We start from the raw sequence: 20,902 nt of genomic DNA on the forward strand, positions 1-20,902 counted from the left end.
AGTCACATTCTGAAGTCATGGGGGTTATGATGGCAGCATATGAATTTTGAGGGAGCCCAAATCAGCCCATAACAACTTCCTTTATCAGAAAATGAGGTTCATCGAATTTCATTTTTTGCTTTAAATAGCAAGGAAGCACAGAGCTCGATGTTTCAGTGAATCACAGCAATTATACTTAGCCTGTTTTCTGGTATAAATTTCAAATTCAAATTTTCTTTTCCCCCTGCACTGCGTGGCATGCAGGATCTTAGTTCCCTGACCAGGGATCAAACCCGAACCCCCTACAGTGGAAGTGCAGAGTCTTAACCACTGGACCACCAGGTAAGTCTCTCAAATTCAAATTTTTCTCATCGTTTTAATCATTCATTTATTCACTCATCCAACAAATATTTATTATGCAGATTATATAAACCAGATATGATATGTAATATAAGCTGAAAATTCAAAGGATAACAAGACAGTTTCTACCTTAAAGGGGTTTAGGAACTCCTGGGGAGTAGACAAGCCAACCAGCCTGGGTAACACGGTGATACACACACATACATACAAGTATAAACATGTCTATATCTGCAACTATATACCCAGAAAGAGAGAGAGGAGTGAGCCATGGGAGCAAACAGGTGGTTATCCCCAGAAAGGGCATGGAATAAAGGGGTCTAACACAGAGCTCCTGGCAACCATCAGTGATGAAGGAGCTGGCAGGGGTGAGGACCCACAGTGGCGACTAAGGGGAGCTCCATATCTATGACTTAGGTAAACACAGAGACACACTAACCAAGAGGCCGGTTCTGTCTCTGATTCATTCATTAAGCCTCACCCAAGAACAATCACATCACACTGCCTGCAAGTCAGGCCTGCAAGTTTTCTTCTACGATCAGAAGAAAGAGATTAGTAAAAGGAGGGGGACGGGGTGTAAACTGAACACAAGTCCTTTTTAAGAAACAAGATTATTGCATTTGCTCACCACCCCCCATATGGATCTGTACTGACAGCACAATACCAAGGTCCGTTTTGTGAACCTGAATTATCAAGAACAGCTTAAATAATGATTAGCACATTTGGTTTAAGAAGGTACAGAAGTATATAGTATATTTCAGAAATAATCTTTGGGGCTTCCCTGGTGGCGCAGTGGTTGACAGTCCGCCTGCCAATGCAGGGGACACGGGTTCGTGCCCCGGTCCGAGAAGATCCCACATGCCGTGGAGCGGCTGGGCCCGTGAGCCATGGCCGCTGAACCTGCGCGTCCAGAGCCTGTGCTCTGCAACAGGAGAGGCCACAACAGTGAGAGGCCCGCGTACCGCAAAAAAAAAAAAAAAAAAAAAAAAGGAATGTAAAGGGGACTTCCCTGGCAATTCAGTGGTTAAGACTTCATCTTCCAGTGCAGGGGGTGCGGGGTCAATCCCTGGTCGGGGATTCCACATGCGTGTGCCAAAAAACCAGAACAGAAAACAGAAGCAATACTGTAACAAATTCAATAAAGATTTAAAACAAAGAAGTGGTCTGCATCAAAAAAAAAAAATCCTTAAAAATAAAAAAAATTTTTTAAAAGAATGTAAAGGTCCATGCCCCTCCCCCAAGCTACCTGAAAAGATCTACTGTTCAAAATAATGGTACCCTTGCAGCAACATGGATGGACCTAGAGATGATCATACTAAGCGAAGTAAGTCAGAAGGAGAAAGACAAATACCCTATGAGATCACTTCTATGTGGAATCTAAAATACGACACAAATGGACTTACCTACAAAACTGAAGTAGTGGTGAGGATGTCCCAGGTGACACATGCTGCACTCAAGCAGCCGTGAAGAACGGAGGGAGGGAGGGAGGATGGGGAACGGGAAGTCTGCAGAGCCCTATGGAATAGGGCTGGGTTTTCCTGGACTATCTAAGAATCAGCTCCCCCTGTTGTGGCTATCCCTGTGCCTCCACTCTCCAGGCAGTGAGCTCACCTGCAAGCCACACCCAGGTTACTTCTCTACCACCTTCAACGCATCCTCCACGTTTCGGCTGAGATCTCCCCTCAGCGGGGAAGTCTTCCTGATCTCCTGCGTCCTGCCTGGGGCCTCCTGTGCGTCCCATAGCACCTGAGCCTGTCCTTATCACAGGCTCCATCCTACAGAACTGGACTGGTTGACCAGTTATTACAGACTGCCAGAAGGCAGAGGCTGAGGCTCTCTCCCACTGTTTACCTCGCCCTTAGCACAGGGCTGAAGGTACAGTCAATCTTTACCAAATATGTGTGGGATAATGAGCAGGAAACCAACTTAATTTTTATTTCATGGCCCAAACCTAATTGAATTCCCTGGTGATATCAATTAAATTTGGAAAACTAAATAGTAGAACTAAAGAATTCTTTTCGATATGAGACCTTTGTAAATATTTAGGGTCTATATAGGAGCCTGGATAGCAATCTTCATTTTCCCTCCTCTATACCTACCTAGAGTAAAACTTTAATTGTTTATAAATTCTACTTAAAATTAAGAAAGTTAAAAAAGTTGAAGTTCATCAATGAATTTGGTTAAGTGTTAAAGGTGAAACAATATATATATAAATTTAGTGTTTTATATACTCATTTACATAATCATGCCACTTAACAGAATTTTAAATGTAAAACAAGGAGTAGTGTAACTCTTTCTGGTTTATCCATGCAATATTTACTTATTTCTGAGTTTCTGTTCTACCTGGGATGTTTTTCAGACGCTAAGTCAATGGATTTGCATCTCTGACAATCCAAAATTCCTAGTTTCCCTAGGATTCTGCCACCCATAGGATCTGTGACATTTGCATCTTCCCAAACTATCTGAATATTTTTATATAACCTTCCCCTCCTTGTGGGTTCAGTACTGATGTTCTGAAGGTGGGGAAGGGCGGTAGGGAGCTGAAGCTTCCCCAGGCCTGTCTCAGGAGAAGGCAAGTTTCTCAGAGAAAACCCACATTCTGCAGGGCCGCCCCTGCACTAAGGCTTGTGGTGGGAACTAGTACTGGCCGCCATGGTGGGGCTGGACACAGGGCACGGAGTGCAGAGGGCACAGCTGGGGTCTGAGCCCAGGGGAGCACATGCAGACACAGAAAAGACTGGTGAACCCAAAGATACGGAGGGAGAGGAGGAGGCCGCAGAATGCAGGGTCCTCAGAGCTGGAGGCTAAAGGCAGGGTGGGAGACCCCAGCGCTGTACCCTAACTGGGCAGGACCACCCAGCATGCCCAGGGACCAGGCATCTGCTGGACCAGCCCTGCTCAGCCATCAGAGGCTCCCTCTCACCTCTACTCGCCTCCCGGGGTGTTGGAAAGCTTCCTCCTGCACCCAGATGTCCTCGAAGGGAGGAGGGGGAGGAGAGACCCAGTACACGAAAGGAAAGACAGCCCTGAAGACTGACCCTGTAAGTTAACTGAATGCTTATTCCTACCGAAGCTCCTTCAAGCCTGAGAGCACCAATTACCCTTCACTGGCTTTTTCAAGTCCTCCCTATGCAGCCCTCCCAACTCGTACCCAGTCAGCAAGAATACAGACTCCAGAAAAACATACGGTCAGTTAGAAGATAGCCCAACATTTTTTCTGCACATCTGAAAAATAGTGTAAAGTTTCCTATCAAGCATCTTTTGGAAAAATTTGGTTAAGCACTCAAGAAAACGTATATAAAACTATTATTTCTTTTTATAGGTGAGATTCTCTAGAAGAAATCAAAACATTGTCAGGAGGAAGGTAAACACAGCAATAAAGAAACTTCACACTAACTTGACAGTATCCCATCTATTACCCTCTTCCTTCAATCTGTACTTACTGAAATCCACCTTCCTTCAAGGTCTAGCCCAATGTCTCTTCTCCTAAGGAGCCTTCCCCATCCTCATTCTCCGAAACGCCCTGATGGAATCTGGAGCTCTAAATTCATGACTGGTTTTATGTCTTTGCTCCCATGTTATCTTTTCTTTGAATTCTTTGCTCTGTGTCCCACAGAGTCTCATTAAAGGTGTAGTGAATAAGTGAATGAACATCAGTAAGTTATCTCTTAGTAAAACAATACAAGGCTTCATCTTTTAAGCCCCTTGATGATCATGTCATTTGCTCCAAGAATAAAGTCTCTCTTCAAGCCAAGATTCTCTTTAAAAATCTCTGCATGCTTAAAATATAAGGCTATAATAAATTAATAAAAATCCAGATATTTTCCAAACCATGGGGGGAAAAATGCCATCCTAACCAAGTGAGCTCTTGTGGGATTTGTGCATCCCAGCAACCAAAGATCAATGTAAGTGAATTTCTAATGCTTTTGGAAGAGCAATTAAGACAGTAATAATCCCGTGAGCATGAATGGAAGGGTACCTGTTATCTAAGAGGTTTCTTTTCACATTTGTTCAGTAGACTACCACAAAGTGATATAGCCACAACCCAGCTGACATAAAATTCAGGACAAGACTGGGCTAATTCTATTAGGGAATCCAACCTGGAAACAGGTTTCAGGATCTCTGCTTCTGGAACATTCACAAATGGTAATGCTGGGACGTACCCGTGGGGTTTCTGACTGGGTCCTCCGAGCCACCATCAGCAACAGCTGTTGTTGCAAGGCACTGACCACAGGGTCCCCTGAAGAAGGATCTCGACTCTCGGAAGTTGTGGTACTGGACGAGCTGCTCTGTATGTCTCTGAGGATGGGCAAAACAAATGCTTCGGTTACCTGGAAGTACCAGAAGTCATCTACTTATTACATGCAAACACAAGGACAGCAGGGATCCTTAATGCAGGTTGCAGGTAAGTCTCTGCCACCTTGCATGGGCAGTTCAAAGTCGAAAATGGCGTGTGCCATGCCACCTTCAGGCAGAAGGGCTATCATCCTGCACACATTCAACATGGAACTCCAGTTTTATTCAATCATCCAAGACGGTGTGCTTCAGAAGAGATGAGGTCCCTCCCTGGCCTCTGGGGTAAATCCTGGTCATCCCACACCCATCATGGGAACTCCAATCACCCCGGCCAGTCCTGGCACAGGAGTGTAATGCTATTCTAAGGGGCTGCCACGGAGCAAAGGGGAGGCAGCTGTGGATAAGGATGCTCACAAGCAAGTTTTTCTATTTCTTCTTTTTTTTCAGTGTTTTTACCTTAAAAATTTTTTTTTAATTAATTTATTTTTTATTGAAGCAGAGGTGATTTACAATGTTATGGTAGTTTCAGGTGTACAGCAACGTGATTCAGTTATATTTATAGATATATATGTATATGTATATATTCTTTTTCAGATTCTTTTCCCATATAGGTTACTACAAAATATTGAGTAGAGTTCTCTGTGCTATACAGTAGGTCCTTGCCGATTATCTACTTTATATATAGTAATGTGTATATATTACTCCCAAATTCCTAATTTATCCCTCCTCCCTATCTTTCCACTTTGGTAAACATAAGTTTGTTTTCTAAGTCTGTGAGTCTGTTTCTGTTTTGTAAATAAGTTCATTTGTATCATTTTTAGATTCCACATATACGTGATTTCATATGGTATTTGTCTTTCTCTTTCTGATTTACTTCACTTAGTAGGATAATCTCTATGTCCATCCACGTTGCTGCAAACGGCATAATTTCGTTCTTTTTTATGGCTGAGTAGTATTCCATTGTATATAGGTACCACATCTTCTTTATCCATTCATCTGTCAATGGACATTCAGGTTGCTTCCATGTCTTGGCTATTGTAAATAGTGCTGCAATGAATATTGGGGTGTGTGTACCTTTTCGGATTATGGTTTTCTCTGGATATCTGCTGCAGAGTGGAATTGCTAGATCATATGGTAGCTCTATTTTTAGTTTTTTAAGGAACCTCCATACTGTTTTTCCATAATGGCTGTACCAATTTACATTCCCATCAACAGTATAGGAGGGTTCTACTTCTTAAAAGGTAACAAAAGTAAGAGACCATCTCTCTCCTGACCTTTAGACGCTATGTGAGTCAGAAACCCTTGGAGCTGCAGCAGCGATACGGCCATCATGAGGGACAAGCCCGAGAACAGCAGAGCTGAAAGACAGAAGGAAACTAGTTTCTTGATGACTAACCAACCCTGCACTGCTCAAGCCTTTGGACTTCCTGGTTCTGAAATAACACGTCTTATTATTGTTTCAAGCATTTTTCTTTTTTCTTTTAATATTTATCTATTTATTTAGTTGCACCAGGTCTTAGTTGCAGCATGCGGGCTCCTTAGTTGTATTGTTGCGCAGCCACCTCAAGAATGCAGACGTGGGCTTCCCTGGTGGCGCAGTGGTTGAGAGTCCGCCTGCCAATGCAGGGGACACGGGTTCGTGCCCCAGTCTGGGAGGATCCCACATGCTGCGGAGCAGCTGGGCCCGTGAGCCATGGCCGTTGAGCCTGCGCGTCCGGAGCCTGTGCTCCGCAATGGGAGAGGCCACAACAGTGAGAGGCCCACATACTGAAAAAAAAAAAAAAAAAAAAAAAAGAATGCAGACGTTGCACTAATGTCATCACCTTCCTTTTTTTAATTTATTTTTTTTTGAAGTATAGTTGATTCACAATGTTGTGTTGGTTCCTGATGTACAGCAGAGTGATTCAGTTATACATTATAAACATATTCTTTTTCATATTCTTTTCCATTACAGTTTATTACAGGATTTTGAATATAGAACCCTGTGCTGTAGAGTAGGACCTTGCTGTTTATCTGTTTTATATATAGTAGTTTGTATCTGCTAATCCCAAACTCCCACTCCATCCCTCCCCCACCCCCTCTCCCCCATGGCAACCACAAGTCTGTTCTCTGTGTCTGTGAGTCTGTTTCTGTTTCATACATAGGTTCATTTGTGTCATATTTTGGATTCCACATATAAGTGATATCATATGGTATTTGTCTTTCTCTTTGACTTACTTCACTTAGTATGATAATCTCTCTAGGTCCATCCATGTTGTTGCAAACGGCATTATCTTGTTCTTTTTTTTAAGGCTGAGTAGTAATGCCTTCTGATTTCTAATCTCACGTTTTGGTACAAAGTTTCTAACAAGTTTTTAGATCTTTCTTTTTCCCAACTCCCTACTACTGTATTCACAAACACACAAATGCTTATTCTACAGGAACGGTGTTTAAAATACGTCCACTATTCTCACATACGTGCTCACAAACACACAGGTTTCTCTACATTTTTGAGACATGATTTATGACTATTTGATGATACATTCAATAAAGGCCTCCTTCAATAACCATTCAATAATAGTTTCTAAGTAAAGAACCACTTAGGAAACATCGTACATTAACATCAGGGTTTGAGAAATGAGTCAGGTGGGATAAGCACATGGATTTTGAAAACTTAAAAATCCTATCCTTCCATTATTTGTATGATTGTTCCATAAAGAGTGCTTTTGCTTCCTGTCCATACTAGTGGTGTAATGTGTGTCACTAACAGAGAAAAAATTTAGATTTATAAAGACAGTGTTCATTCAAACTTTTGTACTTTGTACAGAAACCTCTGAGGACTGTAATTCTGTCATTTCATAGCTAAATACAATAGGATCGAAAACATCTTGTTAATACAAATTTAGAGAAACCTAAAACTCAGCAAATGCCAGAACTTCACTAAAACCAAAAGACTGATCTGACTTCACTGTAGGTAATGCAGGTGATGACTATAAATAGGCAGAAGCAGTATGGCAATGTGAGAAAATCTAGACAGTGTACAGCGCCCTCTATTGCCAACTGAAATAAACTAAGAACAGACTACTGTGGAAGGTGTAACAAAGTTATTTCAGAGCAACCTTCCTCCTGCCAGGGCCTCCTGGCAGGAAACACGGTCCAAAATGAAGTGTCAATACAGCTGAATTTTTTGCATGTTTTTGATGACAAAATAAAAATAATAACAGATAACATTATTTTCCTGCGCAAGCCATTTAAAAATCCTATGTAAAAATCTAGGGCTTGGTTTTCTTTTCAAAATCTTTTGGATGAGTTCTAGAATTAAACAGAACTAGGCTTGAATTATTGCTCTACTATTTACTATCTGTGACTATAACAATGTTGTTTTCTTACCTCAAATCCTCACCTATAAACAGCAAGGTCCTACTGTACAGCACACGGAACTACATTTAATATCCTGTGATAAACCATAATGGAAAAGAATATGAAAAAGAATGTATTTATGTGTATAACTGAATCACTTTGCTGTATAGCACAAATTAACACACCATTGTAAATCAACTACACTTCAACAAAATAAATGTTTTAAAAGATCCTCACCTATAAAACAGGGATGATGTCTTCCTCGTAGAGATTGCTGTAAGAATTAAATCAGACTGGATATGGTGCCTCTCATATATCAGACACTTAATAACCATACCTAATCTTCTCATTTCTTTCTACTGATATAGGACCTGACTTTGCTCATTCTCATATTAAACAGTAAATTGACCCCTATGCTTTTCACACAAATAACATATTAATTCTAGTTGTCTCTATTAGCAGGAATGGGGTAAGAGTGTCTTGCTCTCAACTCATACTTAATCCTTTTTAAAAAAAATAAAGACAAATGCAAACAGCATGTCAAGCTCCCTTGTAACCTCTTTTTACACGAAGCATGATGATATTAAGAAAGATTCCTTTTTTTTTTTTTTTTTTTGGCTGCGCTGGGTCTTCATTGCTGCACACAGGCTTTCTCTAGTTGCGGTGAGCGGGGGCTACTCTTTGTTGCGGTGCACGGGCTTCTCGTTGCGGTGGCTTCTCTTGTTGCGGAGCACAGGCTCTAGGTACGTGGGCTTCAGTAGTTGTGGCACGCAGGCTCAGAAGTTGTGGCTCGCGGGCTCTAGAGCACAGGCTCAGTAGTTGTGGTGCATGGGCTTAGTTGCTCCATGGCACGTGGGATCTTCCTGGACCAGGGATAGAAACTGTGTCCCCAGCATTGGCAGGTGGATTCTTAACCACTGCACCAGCAGGGAAGTCCCAGAAAGATTCTTTTCTGAGCTTTATGACTGGTATGTCCTCACCAGAAAACCTGTCTTGTCATGTGTATATGGGCTTCCTATTTGGCCAGGAGGAGACGTGTAACACTTCTTCCAGAGGATAAAGAGATTTATCTTCTTCATGTGGCATAGTTTTCTGGGGTCCTAATGTTGAAGTTGTAATCCACGGGCACCAGCTTGTCCACTCAGGAACCAAAGAGGCTATGACGTCACAAAAATCACTCAGTGGACAGAGCTCTTCCTATACCAACCCTCCAAGAATTCCCGCCCATCTTCCTTTTCTTGTATCTCGCTCAGACTATCTGCTACTTATTCTCCTGAGAGAACAGTAGCTATTCTATGGGCTGTGAGCTCAAGGATCATCCAAAAAGTCTCTGTTGGGGGGGAGGGATAAATTAGGAGTTTGGGAGTAACAGATACACACTACTATATATAAAACAGATAAGCAACAAAGACCTACCACATAGAACAGGGAACTCTACTCAATATTTTATAATAACCTATATGGGAAAAGAATCTGGAAAAGAATGTATATGTATAACTGAATCACTTTGCTGTCCACCTGAAATTAGCACAACATTGTAAATCAACTATACTTCAATTTAAAAAAATCTCAAAAAATAGTCTCTGTTTCACTAACTTAAGGCTGGAGATTTCCCCCCATATTAATAAATATAATGTGAAAGTGCTAAGTTTCAACAGACATTTTTTCCTCTAAAATAGTGATGGAAATGGAAATATTCCAACCCTGTAGTAATTACACTCTGAACTACAATAGAGCATCAGTTGCACACCTGGCCTTGGTTTTCTTGCTCTCTGGTTTATCTCTGGACAACTAGTTTGGTTCAGAGCTAGAGCAGAGATAAATTTATTTAAACGAGATCAAATTCAGAGCAACAGCAGAAATAGTGATTAATGGTGGAAATTACAAAAAGAGCAGCCACTAGAAGGAAATAAAGATGGACCAGGGGCCAGAATGGTGCACTTTCTTACGGACAGAGCTGGGTCTCAAAGTCACAGTGACCCCATTGCGCTATATTGTTCTCCCCAGGTTTTCACTCATTTAAGCTTCTGTAAGCAACAAAAAACTGAAATACATGTGCTGCTGCATTTTCCCATTGATGTGGAAAGAAATCCTTGAAATTCCTCATCTTCCCCAGATCTCAAAACTTACAATCCACCCTCCCGAGGAAGAGGGCCTCTCTTTTTCTGCCTGTCCTTCCTTGTTTTCCAGGCTTACTCGGGGGCCATGGAAACAAGCCACCCAGAGGAGCAAGCCTAGAGATGAAAGTCCAGCCATGTGTTCAATATGTGGGATATTTAAATAAAGCAGCACTGTTTTGGAAACTATAACCTGTTATTTAGAATTTGAACAGGGATTCTTGTTTTAAAGTCTGCAAACAATTCTTCTTTTATAGGGCAAGATTCATCTGTGCATTTGAGAAAAAGGGAACACCAGCCTGGGAGCTTGTGAGGGCCTCCAGCACAGGATCTGACTGCCATCATGTGGCAGCCGGGGCTGTGACCAGAGGGACAGAATCCCACCGTGTGGCAGGGCCTCTTCCCAGGGATTCACAGAACGTGCCTCGGAGAATAGTTTTTCTAGAGTCAACCTTATAAACTCTCCATCCTTATGACTCTGTGCCTGGATGAAAGTTTAATCTCTCTAGTGTGTCTAAGAAAACAAAGCAGGACTACAGTGAAAGGATCTGATAGTAACAACCGGAAAACAAGAGAGAGGACACAGGAATATGGACAGCAGGAACTCTGCAGAGGCAAATCCCTGCATGGTCACCTGCTTTTTTCCAGATACTTCCACCTCTATGTGGGTGACCAAAGGCACCCAGAACCCCCGGAAGTTTTTTAATTAACTCAGTAACGCATAACTCTATCATGCAAATCAACAGAGTGAGGCAGCTATATACATATTCTCAAATATTTATCATTGGAGTTAACATTTTCAACTCATGCTTGAATGGTACACAGAACTGGGCATATCTGATGTTGGGAGAATTCACAACATTTTATATTTTGCACACCTAATTGACTAACATCCATGCCCCACATTCTGGCTGAGCTAATGCACACCAAGGATCACTATTTCTTCTGACTAACGTTATGAAGAAGGTCTAAAAGAGGTGATTATTTTTTACAATTTTCTGCCTGCTTACCTTCTTTGAGATCCAGGTACACACTTAAGCATGGTGGCTTTAAAGGGCTTTCCTGAGAGTTGATCCCAGTAAGTAACAGAGGCTTTACTGAGACCAGGGTCAGAGAGGCTACTAATAATAATGTCAACAAAAATGTCAGAACTCTGAGAAGGCCATAAAGATTAAGTACACCTCAGTCCACCTTTGGAATATAGTACCTAATGGGTTTAGAGGTTAGAGTAGCTTTCAAAAATAAGCCTAATTTATAACCATAACAATATCTGTTTCAATATGTACTATAACGATTCATAAACAAATAGAAGCCCAAAATAAGTGAATCCGGACAAATAAATAGATGATTACCCATGTAATCTACTCTACTTTTTAAATAGAAACAATTGAGGTACAAAAATCCCCAATAAAAACCCTGTAAACTAAACTTGCTCCAGAATGAGTCTTTCCACTCAGTAGCCTACCAAACCTATTTTATAAGTAATAGATACTCAAGATGAATATAAATACTATGTCTTTCCATAGGATTTCACTGGAGAGCAGACAATATGCATTTTTGTATGCATTTAAAAAAAATGTTTATATGCATTTTCATGAGATTGCTTATGACACTAGAAAAGGTTTTCTAATACTAAAGCATGGTTATATATCTTTTACAAGAGAAAGCTCTTCTATGTTACTTGGTAGAATTTATAGACGAAAGACATGTAAATCTTTGCTGAACAAAGAACAGAAACTATCAAGCTTTCATTGCAAGACCTCCAGAGGAAATAACAAAAGTCCACTCTGCAGTGAACCCTTCAGACACAAAACACACTTCAACTTTTAGGCAGCTTCACCTTCAACTTCCTAGGCAGACAGCCTACTTCAACTTTGGTTTTCTAGGTAGATGAGCTCATATTCGGCTCTGAGCTGCTGAATTAGTCCTGTGTCCTGGGTAATGAATTTATCCTCTGAAATTTTTTTAAGCAGCAATTCTACATTCTGCAATTCAAGCCATAATTCCCTTATTCTAGTTTCTGGGGAAAGCAGAACTAGATGAGATAGTGTTACCAAAGGTACCTGCTTTCTGGACAGTTACTGTACAACCGGAAAATACTGCTTATATTTCTTCAGCAGTCAATGAGAAATGTATTGGTTCCCACAATGACAGAGTCCAAGGAGGGAAATTCGTTTCCTCTCCTGGTTTCCTCCAGGAATCCCCAAAGAGACATGGAAGTTACATTGCAAACCATTCCCTATTCACACTTGGGAGTTAGGGATATAAAACTGTCACATGGCAACTAGGCTTAACAATGGCGAAGAGGAATGGTGTTCTTGCCAATAGGAAGAATCAGTGGTTTAATGGCTAGTTAGAGGCAATCCTAGCCACTGAAGTCACCTCAGAGGGAAAAGGCTGCTTTTCTAATATCTTCCATGGCTGAAGGGCTTAGAAACTGCCCCAACTAGGAATCCTTCCAAGTTCAAAATCAAAGTTTATGTTTACTACAGGAGGAGAACTCTAAATGTAATGGCATTTTAAAAGCCAGAAATAAAATAGTAAACTACCTTCTGTAAAACTGCCACAGAGGCCAAAATGTTTTAACACAACAGGCTGACAGGAGAATACAAAGTACTGAACCACCTTAAAATCTCATAAAGTGACTCATAAAAGCGCTAGAGGAAAGGCTTCCCTTAGCATTTTGCTCTTTTGCTGTATGAAGTCATAGTGAACTTCAGCCACTGTCCTACTGTTTCTGTTTTGAGACAGTTTAACAACAGCTAACATTTTCTCAGTGCCCCCTATGAGAGGTACTGTGCTAAGCACCAAGTATACTATTGTATTTTGCTTTCAAAGCCGCCCACTGAACTTGTTACTAGTATTATTTCCATCTAGGCTTTAGAAAACCAGTGCCTAAGATGGTTAAGCAAACCTGCTCAACGTCAAACCAAAAGTTACTCTTCGTGCAGGAATGGGAACCTGGGCCAGTCCAAGGCGAAAGCTCAAGTTCATGCCACAGGACACGACCCCTCTGATATCAGGGAAGTGTGGACCCCAATGTCAGCTTTTCCATCACAGTTGCCTCCCATATGGACAGAGAGAATCGTTTCCTCCTCATTGAATGGAACACAAGACTGGAGAATCTAATTGGAGACTCAACCTTGATTTCTATGGTGAGGGGTTAAAAAAGTCATTTTGCAGGGGGTTTCTTTCCACTTTTAAAAGGAGAAGATAGGGCTTCCCTGGTGGCGCAGTGGTTGAGAGTCCGCCTGCAGATGCAGGGGACAAGGGTTTGGGCCCCGGTCCGGGAAGATCCCACATGCCACGGCCGTGAGCCATGCCCACTGGGCCTGCACGTCCGGAGCCTGTGCTCCGCAACGGGCCAGGCCACGGCAGTGAGAGGCCCGCGTACCGCAAAAAAAAAAAAAAAAAAAAAAGGAGAAGATAACATTCTGTATTCAAATATGTAGACCAGGCAAACTGCTATTGCTTCTGGCCCTTCCCCTCCAACAACCGCAAGGTGAGAGAGTTATCTGTGGATGTTCTTTTGATAATCCCACCTTCACTGGGTTGTTTCTCTCTGTAAAGAGGTCTAATTACTCCTGATGCAAATAGAACAAAGCGTGAGTGCCTTCACAGACCACCTCTGCCCCTCCTGCATGCCTCTCACCTGTTGTCCCTAAATGCCTGGCTCATGTTTGCTGTCCAGAACTCTGATTGGACTGTCTTTGTCATTTCCAATGGTTAACTAGATTCAATTCACTATTTACTGAACATCTACCTACAGAGGGCTAAGTGAGGGCTATCAAGGCACCCTAGCCATGGTCACTTTTCTTTAGACAAGAACAGTCTGGAAGAAGAGCTGGGAGTCTCCTGCATCTGGGAGAATGCAGTAAGCACTCCTCTGACGACAGCATGGAGGGATGGATTTATTGCCAGGGTAGGGACCAGGGAAAGATGGATAAAAGAGGCAGATGGTAATTTGTGCTTTGAAGGAAGAGAATTCCAGAAGGTAGAAGCGAGTGGAGAAGGGCGTTCTAGGCAAAGAAGGGCAGATAGCAGGAAGAGGAAGGGCTGAAGGTTGGTTCCACAGGCCTCAGGGGGAGGAGAGATGAGGCAGGGGCTGCGAAGGGGGCCTGGAGGAGCGGGGGGCCGCATAAGGGCACCCCGAGATCACATGTGTTAGCAAGGGGGCTGCTCCACCCAAGTCTCAGAGTACCAGGTGAGGGCCCGGGGCTTAGGGAGCCCACAGGCCGCGGCCAACCACAAACATGCCATCTGTGGCCTGTGGCATTTCAAAAAATATTAAAATCGACAACATTAAACAAAATAAGATTTTTACAGATACATGGGCATTTCTAGCTCCTTGTGGAAAGAACTGGAAAATCTGCTCACCCAGGCCTCCCAAGCTGGCATAAGCACCCTGAAGATAAGAAGCAGCAGCCCTCTAAGGGCAGGACAAATACCCTCCAAAGGACTCAGCACCCAACACCCCTGGCATTCAACCCTGGGCCCACTTCACCTGACTGGGCACCAGGGAACTGAGGCTGCAGCTCCTACTGGGGGGGGTAGTGCAGGGGGTGGGATTTAAGTGTCCCCTGGCCACGTACTTAGCTACTGAGGTTGGGCTTGTTTCTTCATCAGTCTTAGTTTCCTTTTCTGTCAAATGGAGTGAATATCACCTACCTCCGTTTTGTCAGGCGGATGAAATGGGATAATTTAATAGTTAGCACAGTGCTTAGTGCAAACTACATCTTTAATAAGCGATGGCTGCTGCCACCATAACTGCCAGGACGTTGCTTCCCGCAGAAAGGCGCACTGGAACACAGGTGTAAGGTGTTGAGTGCCCTGCCACTTCCACGTTACAAATTCCTGACCTGCTGTCACTGCACTTGATCAGCTGTGTGATGCTCTGATGTGTCTTTACCTCTAGCATTAAAGAAACAAATGGGGCTTCCCTGGTGGCTCAGTGGTTAAGAATCCGCCTGCCAATGCAGGGGACACAGGTTCGAGCCCTGGTCCGGGAAGATCCCACATGCCGTGGAGCAACTAAGCCCATGCGCCACAACTACTGAGCCTGCACTCAAGAGCCCGCAAGCCACAACTACTGAGCCCACGAGCCACAACTACTGAAGCCCACGTGCCTAGAGCCCGTGCTCCACAACAAGAAAAGCCACTGCAATAAGAAGCCCGTGCACCGCAACAAAGAGCAGCCCCCACTCGCCACAACTAGAGAAAGCCTGCGCGCAGCAACAAAGACCCAACGCAGCCAAAAATAAAATAAAATAAAAAATTCAAAAAAAAAAAAGTAACGGATGACACACGCACACGGGTATGTTAATGAAGGGATTAACATATTCAAATTCAACCAGCTGGGCTTCTTCCCTGGTGGCGCAATGGTTGAGAGTCCACCTGTCGATGCCGGGGACATGGGTTCGTGCCCTGGTCCGGGAAGATCCCACATGCCACAGAGCGGCGAGGCCCGTGAACCAAGGCCGCTGGGCCTGTGCATCCGGAGCCTGTGCTCCGCAACGGGAGAGGCCACAACAGTGAGAGGCCCGCATACCGAAAAAAAGAAAAAAAAAAAAATTCAACCAGCTTGCTTGCTGTCATCCTATTTTAGCACAAGTTTTCTTTCATACAACCAATTCGAAAATACCCAAACCGTCACTACAACACGTGCTCCCATGGAAGCCAAGGCTTACTACAAATCCAAAGAAATTAGCCTCCTGTGCATGGGTGGCATGGCTTTCAACATCTCTGAGTCTGAGGAGGAGTGTGAGGCTGTTGGAATATCTACCATAAGCCTGTCAGACAGCAGTTGAAATCCAGAAGATCATCTGACTCTACAGAGGACTGAGCCATTTTTTCTGAGCATGAATTAAACAGATGGCGTCCCCGTAAGTGCTTTTCCAGAACTGCCCTGGGAACAGCTTCAACGCTATAATTTTGCTAAGTGAAGTGACTAGAGTTTTGTGCTCGAGCAGCAAACAGGAAGCACCATACATCTCCTATGACCAAATGAGCCACTGAAAGGCCACAGTACTCCAGAACAAAGTCCCCTCTAAAGGACTAACTTATTTCAAAGAGTAATAGTACAGAGGACATGTATATTCTCAAGTAATAGTCTACACATATAATAGCAGACATGTATATGATTTTTTTATCTTTAGGCACAAGAAAGAGATGTGCATGGCTATGGGCCATTCTTTCCTAGAACTCTTAACACCAATGCCCTGTCAAACTACCTTGGGGAAAGAGCAGGGAGTCAAGCACTTAGAACTTAGCATGTGGTGTTGGTGGACCAAGACCTTGTCCATCGGAACGTTCACATACAAGAAATGTAAGAGATAGGCAGGGACATTTATAAAAGAAATCTGCTTTTATAAAATTTGATCATTATTCTCTTTAAAGAAGCACAGTCATTAATTCAATTGCCATTTAACCAGAAGGAGAGTCCTCAGATGTCATCTGCCGATTTTTGTTGCCCAGCATCCATCCACCCAACTCCAAATTTCTCACTGAAGAGCTGCTCCCATACATTCTCAGCGGGAACCTGTCCAGCTCTGTGTATGAACACAGACCCCAGCCAAGTACTTGCCTTGGTAATTGGGCTCAGGGTTCCAGGTGGCCCAGTCAGAACGAAGGAGATACAGAGTGAGACTTATATTGGGGTTTATGGGAAAGAAGCATCTTATCCCCAGTGGACATGAGTGAGAGAAGACTTAAGTGGGGCTGCTGCAGACATCTTTTGACTGTCAGGGTGAAATGTTTGAGAGTGATGTCAAAACAGAACAATGGGAGGGTGACGGAGAAAGAGAAACCACACCCTTGAAGACATCTACCCAAGATGTCTCCATTACCTGGCCTCCAAATTCCCATTTTGGTGAAGCCTGTTGGACTTGGATTTCTCTCATGTGTAACAGAAAGGGTCTAACTGTTCTATGTGCATGAAGAGGCAGATCTAGGAAAGTACTGACATTCTGGGACTCCTCTAAGCCACAGGGCTTGACAGGAAAGCTCAGCACAAACACATTCGGTATTGTCCAGCAGTGCCCAAACCTACCCTGGGCAAAAGCTCCTTCACCAGAGTAAATGCACCGTGGCAAAGCTAAGCCCAGGCAGGTCTCGAAAAGGAGGGCAAGTTAAACAAAAAAGAGCTCTAACATGGGAAAGAAATGCAGAGGAAACAAAAGAAAGCAAGAGTTGGAGGAAAACTAATAAAGAGAGAGAAATTAAGGGGAGAAAGTGAGTTAATGGTGTCTCTTGGTGAGGCATGGTCTAAGGAAGCGGGACTTATTGAAAACCCTATAGGCACTCTCTTTCATTCTTATCTGCACACTGTGTATTTTTAGTTTTTTAAGGCTCTGGTCTTATTCTAACTGGCATTACCGGCAAAAGCAGTTCAAGTATTTTCCTAGGGGAAAAGTGTAGTCCATTTATCTGGGAAAATAAACATTAAAAAACCATGTAAATTTATTGGGGGATAAAATAGGAGGCATGTTTTTGTTCCAAATTTAGTTTAAAAACACTACAGCTTTCAACTGAGGACTGCAGAATAACAGGACAGCTTTTCAAGCTGTGCTCTCATGTAATTATTTTGTCTGAAGAAAGCTGCCACCTTAGATGACTGAACTCATCAAACCACTGTAACAAAATGTCTCAGAGGCTGGAACTAAGATGGGGGTGGCAGACTGCTCTCTCCTCTTGGGTCTCCGTTGGCATGAGTGCTTTGCATGCTTTCTGGCTGGAGAAGAAGAATTTTGTTGTGTCTGTTTTGATTGGAACTTGACTACCTGAGGGAGACAGAGGAAGAGTGGAAGGCATGTGGGTGATGGAGGCGGTGCCTGTCTCCCTCCAAGGACTGACTCTGGACCCGAGCAGGCTGCTTCAGGGTCGGCGCCCAGGTGGGGTGGTGAGGCCAGGAGAGCTATCACCTAGCGCACCCATCAGATGTACCATGACGGCTGACACCAGCATTCCTGAGAAGGTGAGAAGCAGCAGGGGTGACCAGAGGACACCCTAAAAGGCTGCCACATGCCAGAATCCCACCTGGAGGCCAGATTGCAGGGGCAAGAACAGACTTTGTTCTAGGCACACTGGAACAGGCATACCTGGTAAGGAAACTTTGACCTTAGGAAGGAACACTGCACCCCAGAATCTGGAAGTAGGGTTCCTGTAACTCCCTTGACCCTCTCCAGGCGTGAAGCCTAAGGCATCCCCGTGACATCACAGAAGGCTTCCATACATCCTCAAATAGGCGTACACCTCTAGATAAATGTACATGGAAAGTCTCCTCCCTTACTCAGAGCAAGCCACTGAGGCACGGCCCTGTGGGTTATCCTCAAAGAATCTTGAAGTCCAGGACGAAGGATGAATTCGGTCCACCAATGATAAGATTTGCAGCTTGCCCAACACCACCATTAATCCACGTACGTTCTGGATAAGCAAGCGAATTCAATATCAACTTAATTAATGTGATCAAGAAAGTTACTCAATACATGCTAAAGGAGAAGAGAAGGGATGTTTAGATAATCTATCTACAAAAGAGCCTGTCAGCGCAGATGAGAACTAACCACATCTCTAATCTGTTCCTTGAGACAAATTTAATAACGCGTCCTTGAGCTGCATCACCACCTTTCCCATAATTGTTTGCACAGGGCTCCCCTCTATTTATGCCTATGTGTTATATTCATTTTTGGAAGTGGCTCCTATGAAAGTGGTTCTGTTTATTTTCAATTATTCTACAATATCTGATTTTCTTTTTCTTTCACATGAAATCCACATGCTTTGCCGCCTACAGATGGATTATCACATTCATTCTACACCAGGATCTTCACTTCATTTACACTCAGAGTCAGTTGCATGTAAGGGGGGCAGCAACGCGACACCTTCCCCAACCTGAAAACAAGCCCCACTTACCCAGCATGAGAGAAGCCGTCACAGTTTGATGGCTGATGCTGGAAAGGGCCTTCTCTCTGATTTCCAGACTTTAAGTAACAGGATTTAATTTCCCCTGCAAAATTTCGGCAAAGAACGTTACACAGTTATTTGTATATGATCATTTCCACGTATACTTTTTCCAAGTTAAAGGGAACTAATTTTGGACTATTTTAATGATAATTGTTGGTAGTCTAGGTCCATTCTTTGTATTTCTCCATAGAATGTGTAACTTAGCTAAGAAAATTGTGACGTGCCTCTCTGATAATATGCTTAGACAAGTTTGACTCAGTTACCTATTTTTCATTGAAGTATAGTTGATTCACAGTGTTGTGTTAGTTTCAGGTGTACAGCAAAGTGAATCAGTTATACATATATATACATTCTTTTTCAGATTCTTTTCCATTATAGCTTATTATAAGATATTGAAGATAGTTCCCTGTGCTATACAGTAGGTCCTTGTTGTCTATTTATTTTATGTATAATAGTGTGTATCTGTTAATCCCAAACTCCCAATTTATCCCTCCCCGCTTTTCCACTTTGGTAACCATAAATTTGTTTTCTTTGTCTGTGAGTTTGTTTCTGTTCATTTGTGCCATTTTTTAAGATTCCACATATAAGTGATATCACATGACTCAGTTACTTATTACATAATTGCTTTTCATTGATTAATTTGTACCATTTCTAATCCCCTTCTGTATATTCTTTTCAATGCATTTCTTTTGTATAATCTCTTCATGTGTCAGGATGATCTGTGTATGCTGTAACTGGGTTTTTTTTTTTTTTTTGTATCATGTGCAAAAGAGACTTATTAAGTGTGTGGTTTTGATCGGTGGACCACAAGGGGCCATCCCAACCTTTGAATTTGCAGATGAGCATTGGCACAGCTGCTGACTGGTATGTCAGCCTGGTAATGAGGAAAAGCAAGAGATGGAATTAATTTGCGGAGTTAAACTAGCCTGCTAAAGTGGTTCAGGGTACTGAGGTGTGAAAAGCAGTTCACTTTGTAAATGTAAACGGTCTCTCCCCAGAAGAGGTTTTAGGCGTACTTTCTTCAGGTGACAGGGAAGACTAATTAACCTGTCTGTTATGAGCAGCTGCAATGTAGTCTGCAGTGCTGGACCTCAACTTCAAGGTTGTACCCCAAAAAGAAACATTCACAATGACAACCACGGCCCCTCTGGAGGCTTTGATAGAAGTGCTACTGTTGTTCTTCATAATGTAAAAGTCTCTTTGTATTTCTGCAGATGCAGAAGCACTTCAAAATATAAACCACTGATCTATATAGAGAGGGTAATATATCATTTATTATCCAAACCAGGATCCTTGTGAGAGTAGAATAATAAGTTTACATTGATCTATAAGGGACTTAACCCAAGACCCGACCTACAAAAACTAAGACCTATATCCCTTATCTAAGGAGCCTTGAATTTGCCATTTAATGGTTCTTCCTTCCTTTCCTTCTTTCTCTTTCCTTCTTCCTTCCATCCTTCCTTTCTATTACTTTTTAAAATCTTTTTTATAACAAGGTATTAAAAATATATCGAGGTCAGATTTTCAACATATATCCAAATGAATATTTCTTATGTGCTGGGTATTACCTTCCCAAAGTTTACAACTGTGAGGGAGAAAATGTCACTAATCAAATTATTATAAGTCAATAAACAATTAGAAGCTGTAACAGTCTTAAAGAAGGAAAAGGATAGGGTGTTAGGAAAGCAAAAGAGCAGAGGAACCTGATTAAACCTGGGAAATCCAGGAAAGGTTTTCCTGAAGGACTTTCTTTAGAATTGAGATCCGAAGGATAAATGACGCAATGTGGGCACAGGGACACGGTATGTGCAAAGGCCCTGAGGCAGGAGGGCGCACACTCTGTTCTAAGAACATTATGT

At 42.7% G+C, this 20,902-nt stretch overlaps 1 protein-coding gene across 5 annotated transcripts in view; it reads right to left on the reverse strand.

Annotated features, from left to right (window-relative positions):
• The window catches only part of PCNX2 (pecanex 2), a 287,082-nt gene that overhangs the window by 219,405 nt on the left and 46,775 nt on the right, over positions 1 to 20,902 (reverse strand). For all 5 annotated transcript variants that reach the window (XM_060107858.1, XM_060107868.1, XM_060107877.1 and 2 more), the window contains 2 exons: positions 18,993 to 19,086; positions 4,500 to 4,635 (listed from right to left, as the gene is read on the reverse strand). In XM_060107858.1, the coding sequence (XP_059963841.1) occupies positions 4,500 to 4,635; positions 18,993 to 19,086 (230 nt within the window). The remainder of the gene's footprint in view (positions 1 to 4,499; positions 4,636 to 18,992; positions 19,087 to 20,902) is intronic.

This window comes from Mesoplodon densirostris, chromosome 1, assembly GCF_025265405.1.
Source record: "Mesoplodon densirostris isolate mMesDen1 chromosome 1, mMesDen1 primary haplotype, whole genome shotgun sequence".
Classification (NCBI taxonomy): Eukaryota; Metazoa; Chordata; class Mammalia; order Artiodactyla; family Ziphiidae; genus Mesoplodon; species Mesoplodon densirostris.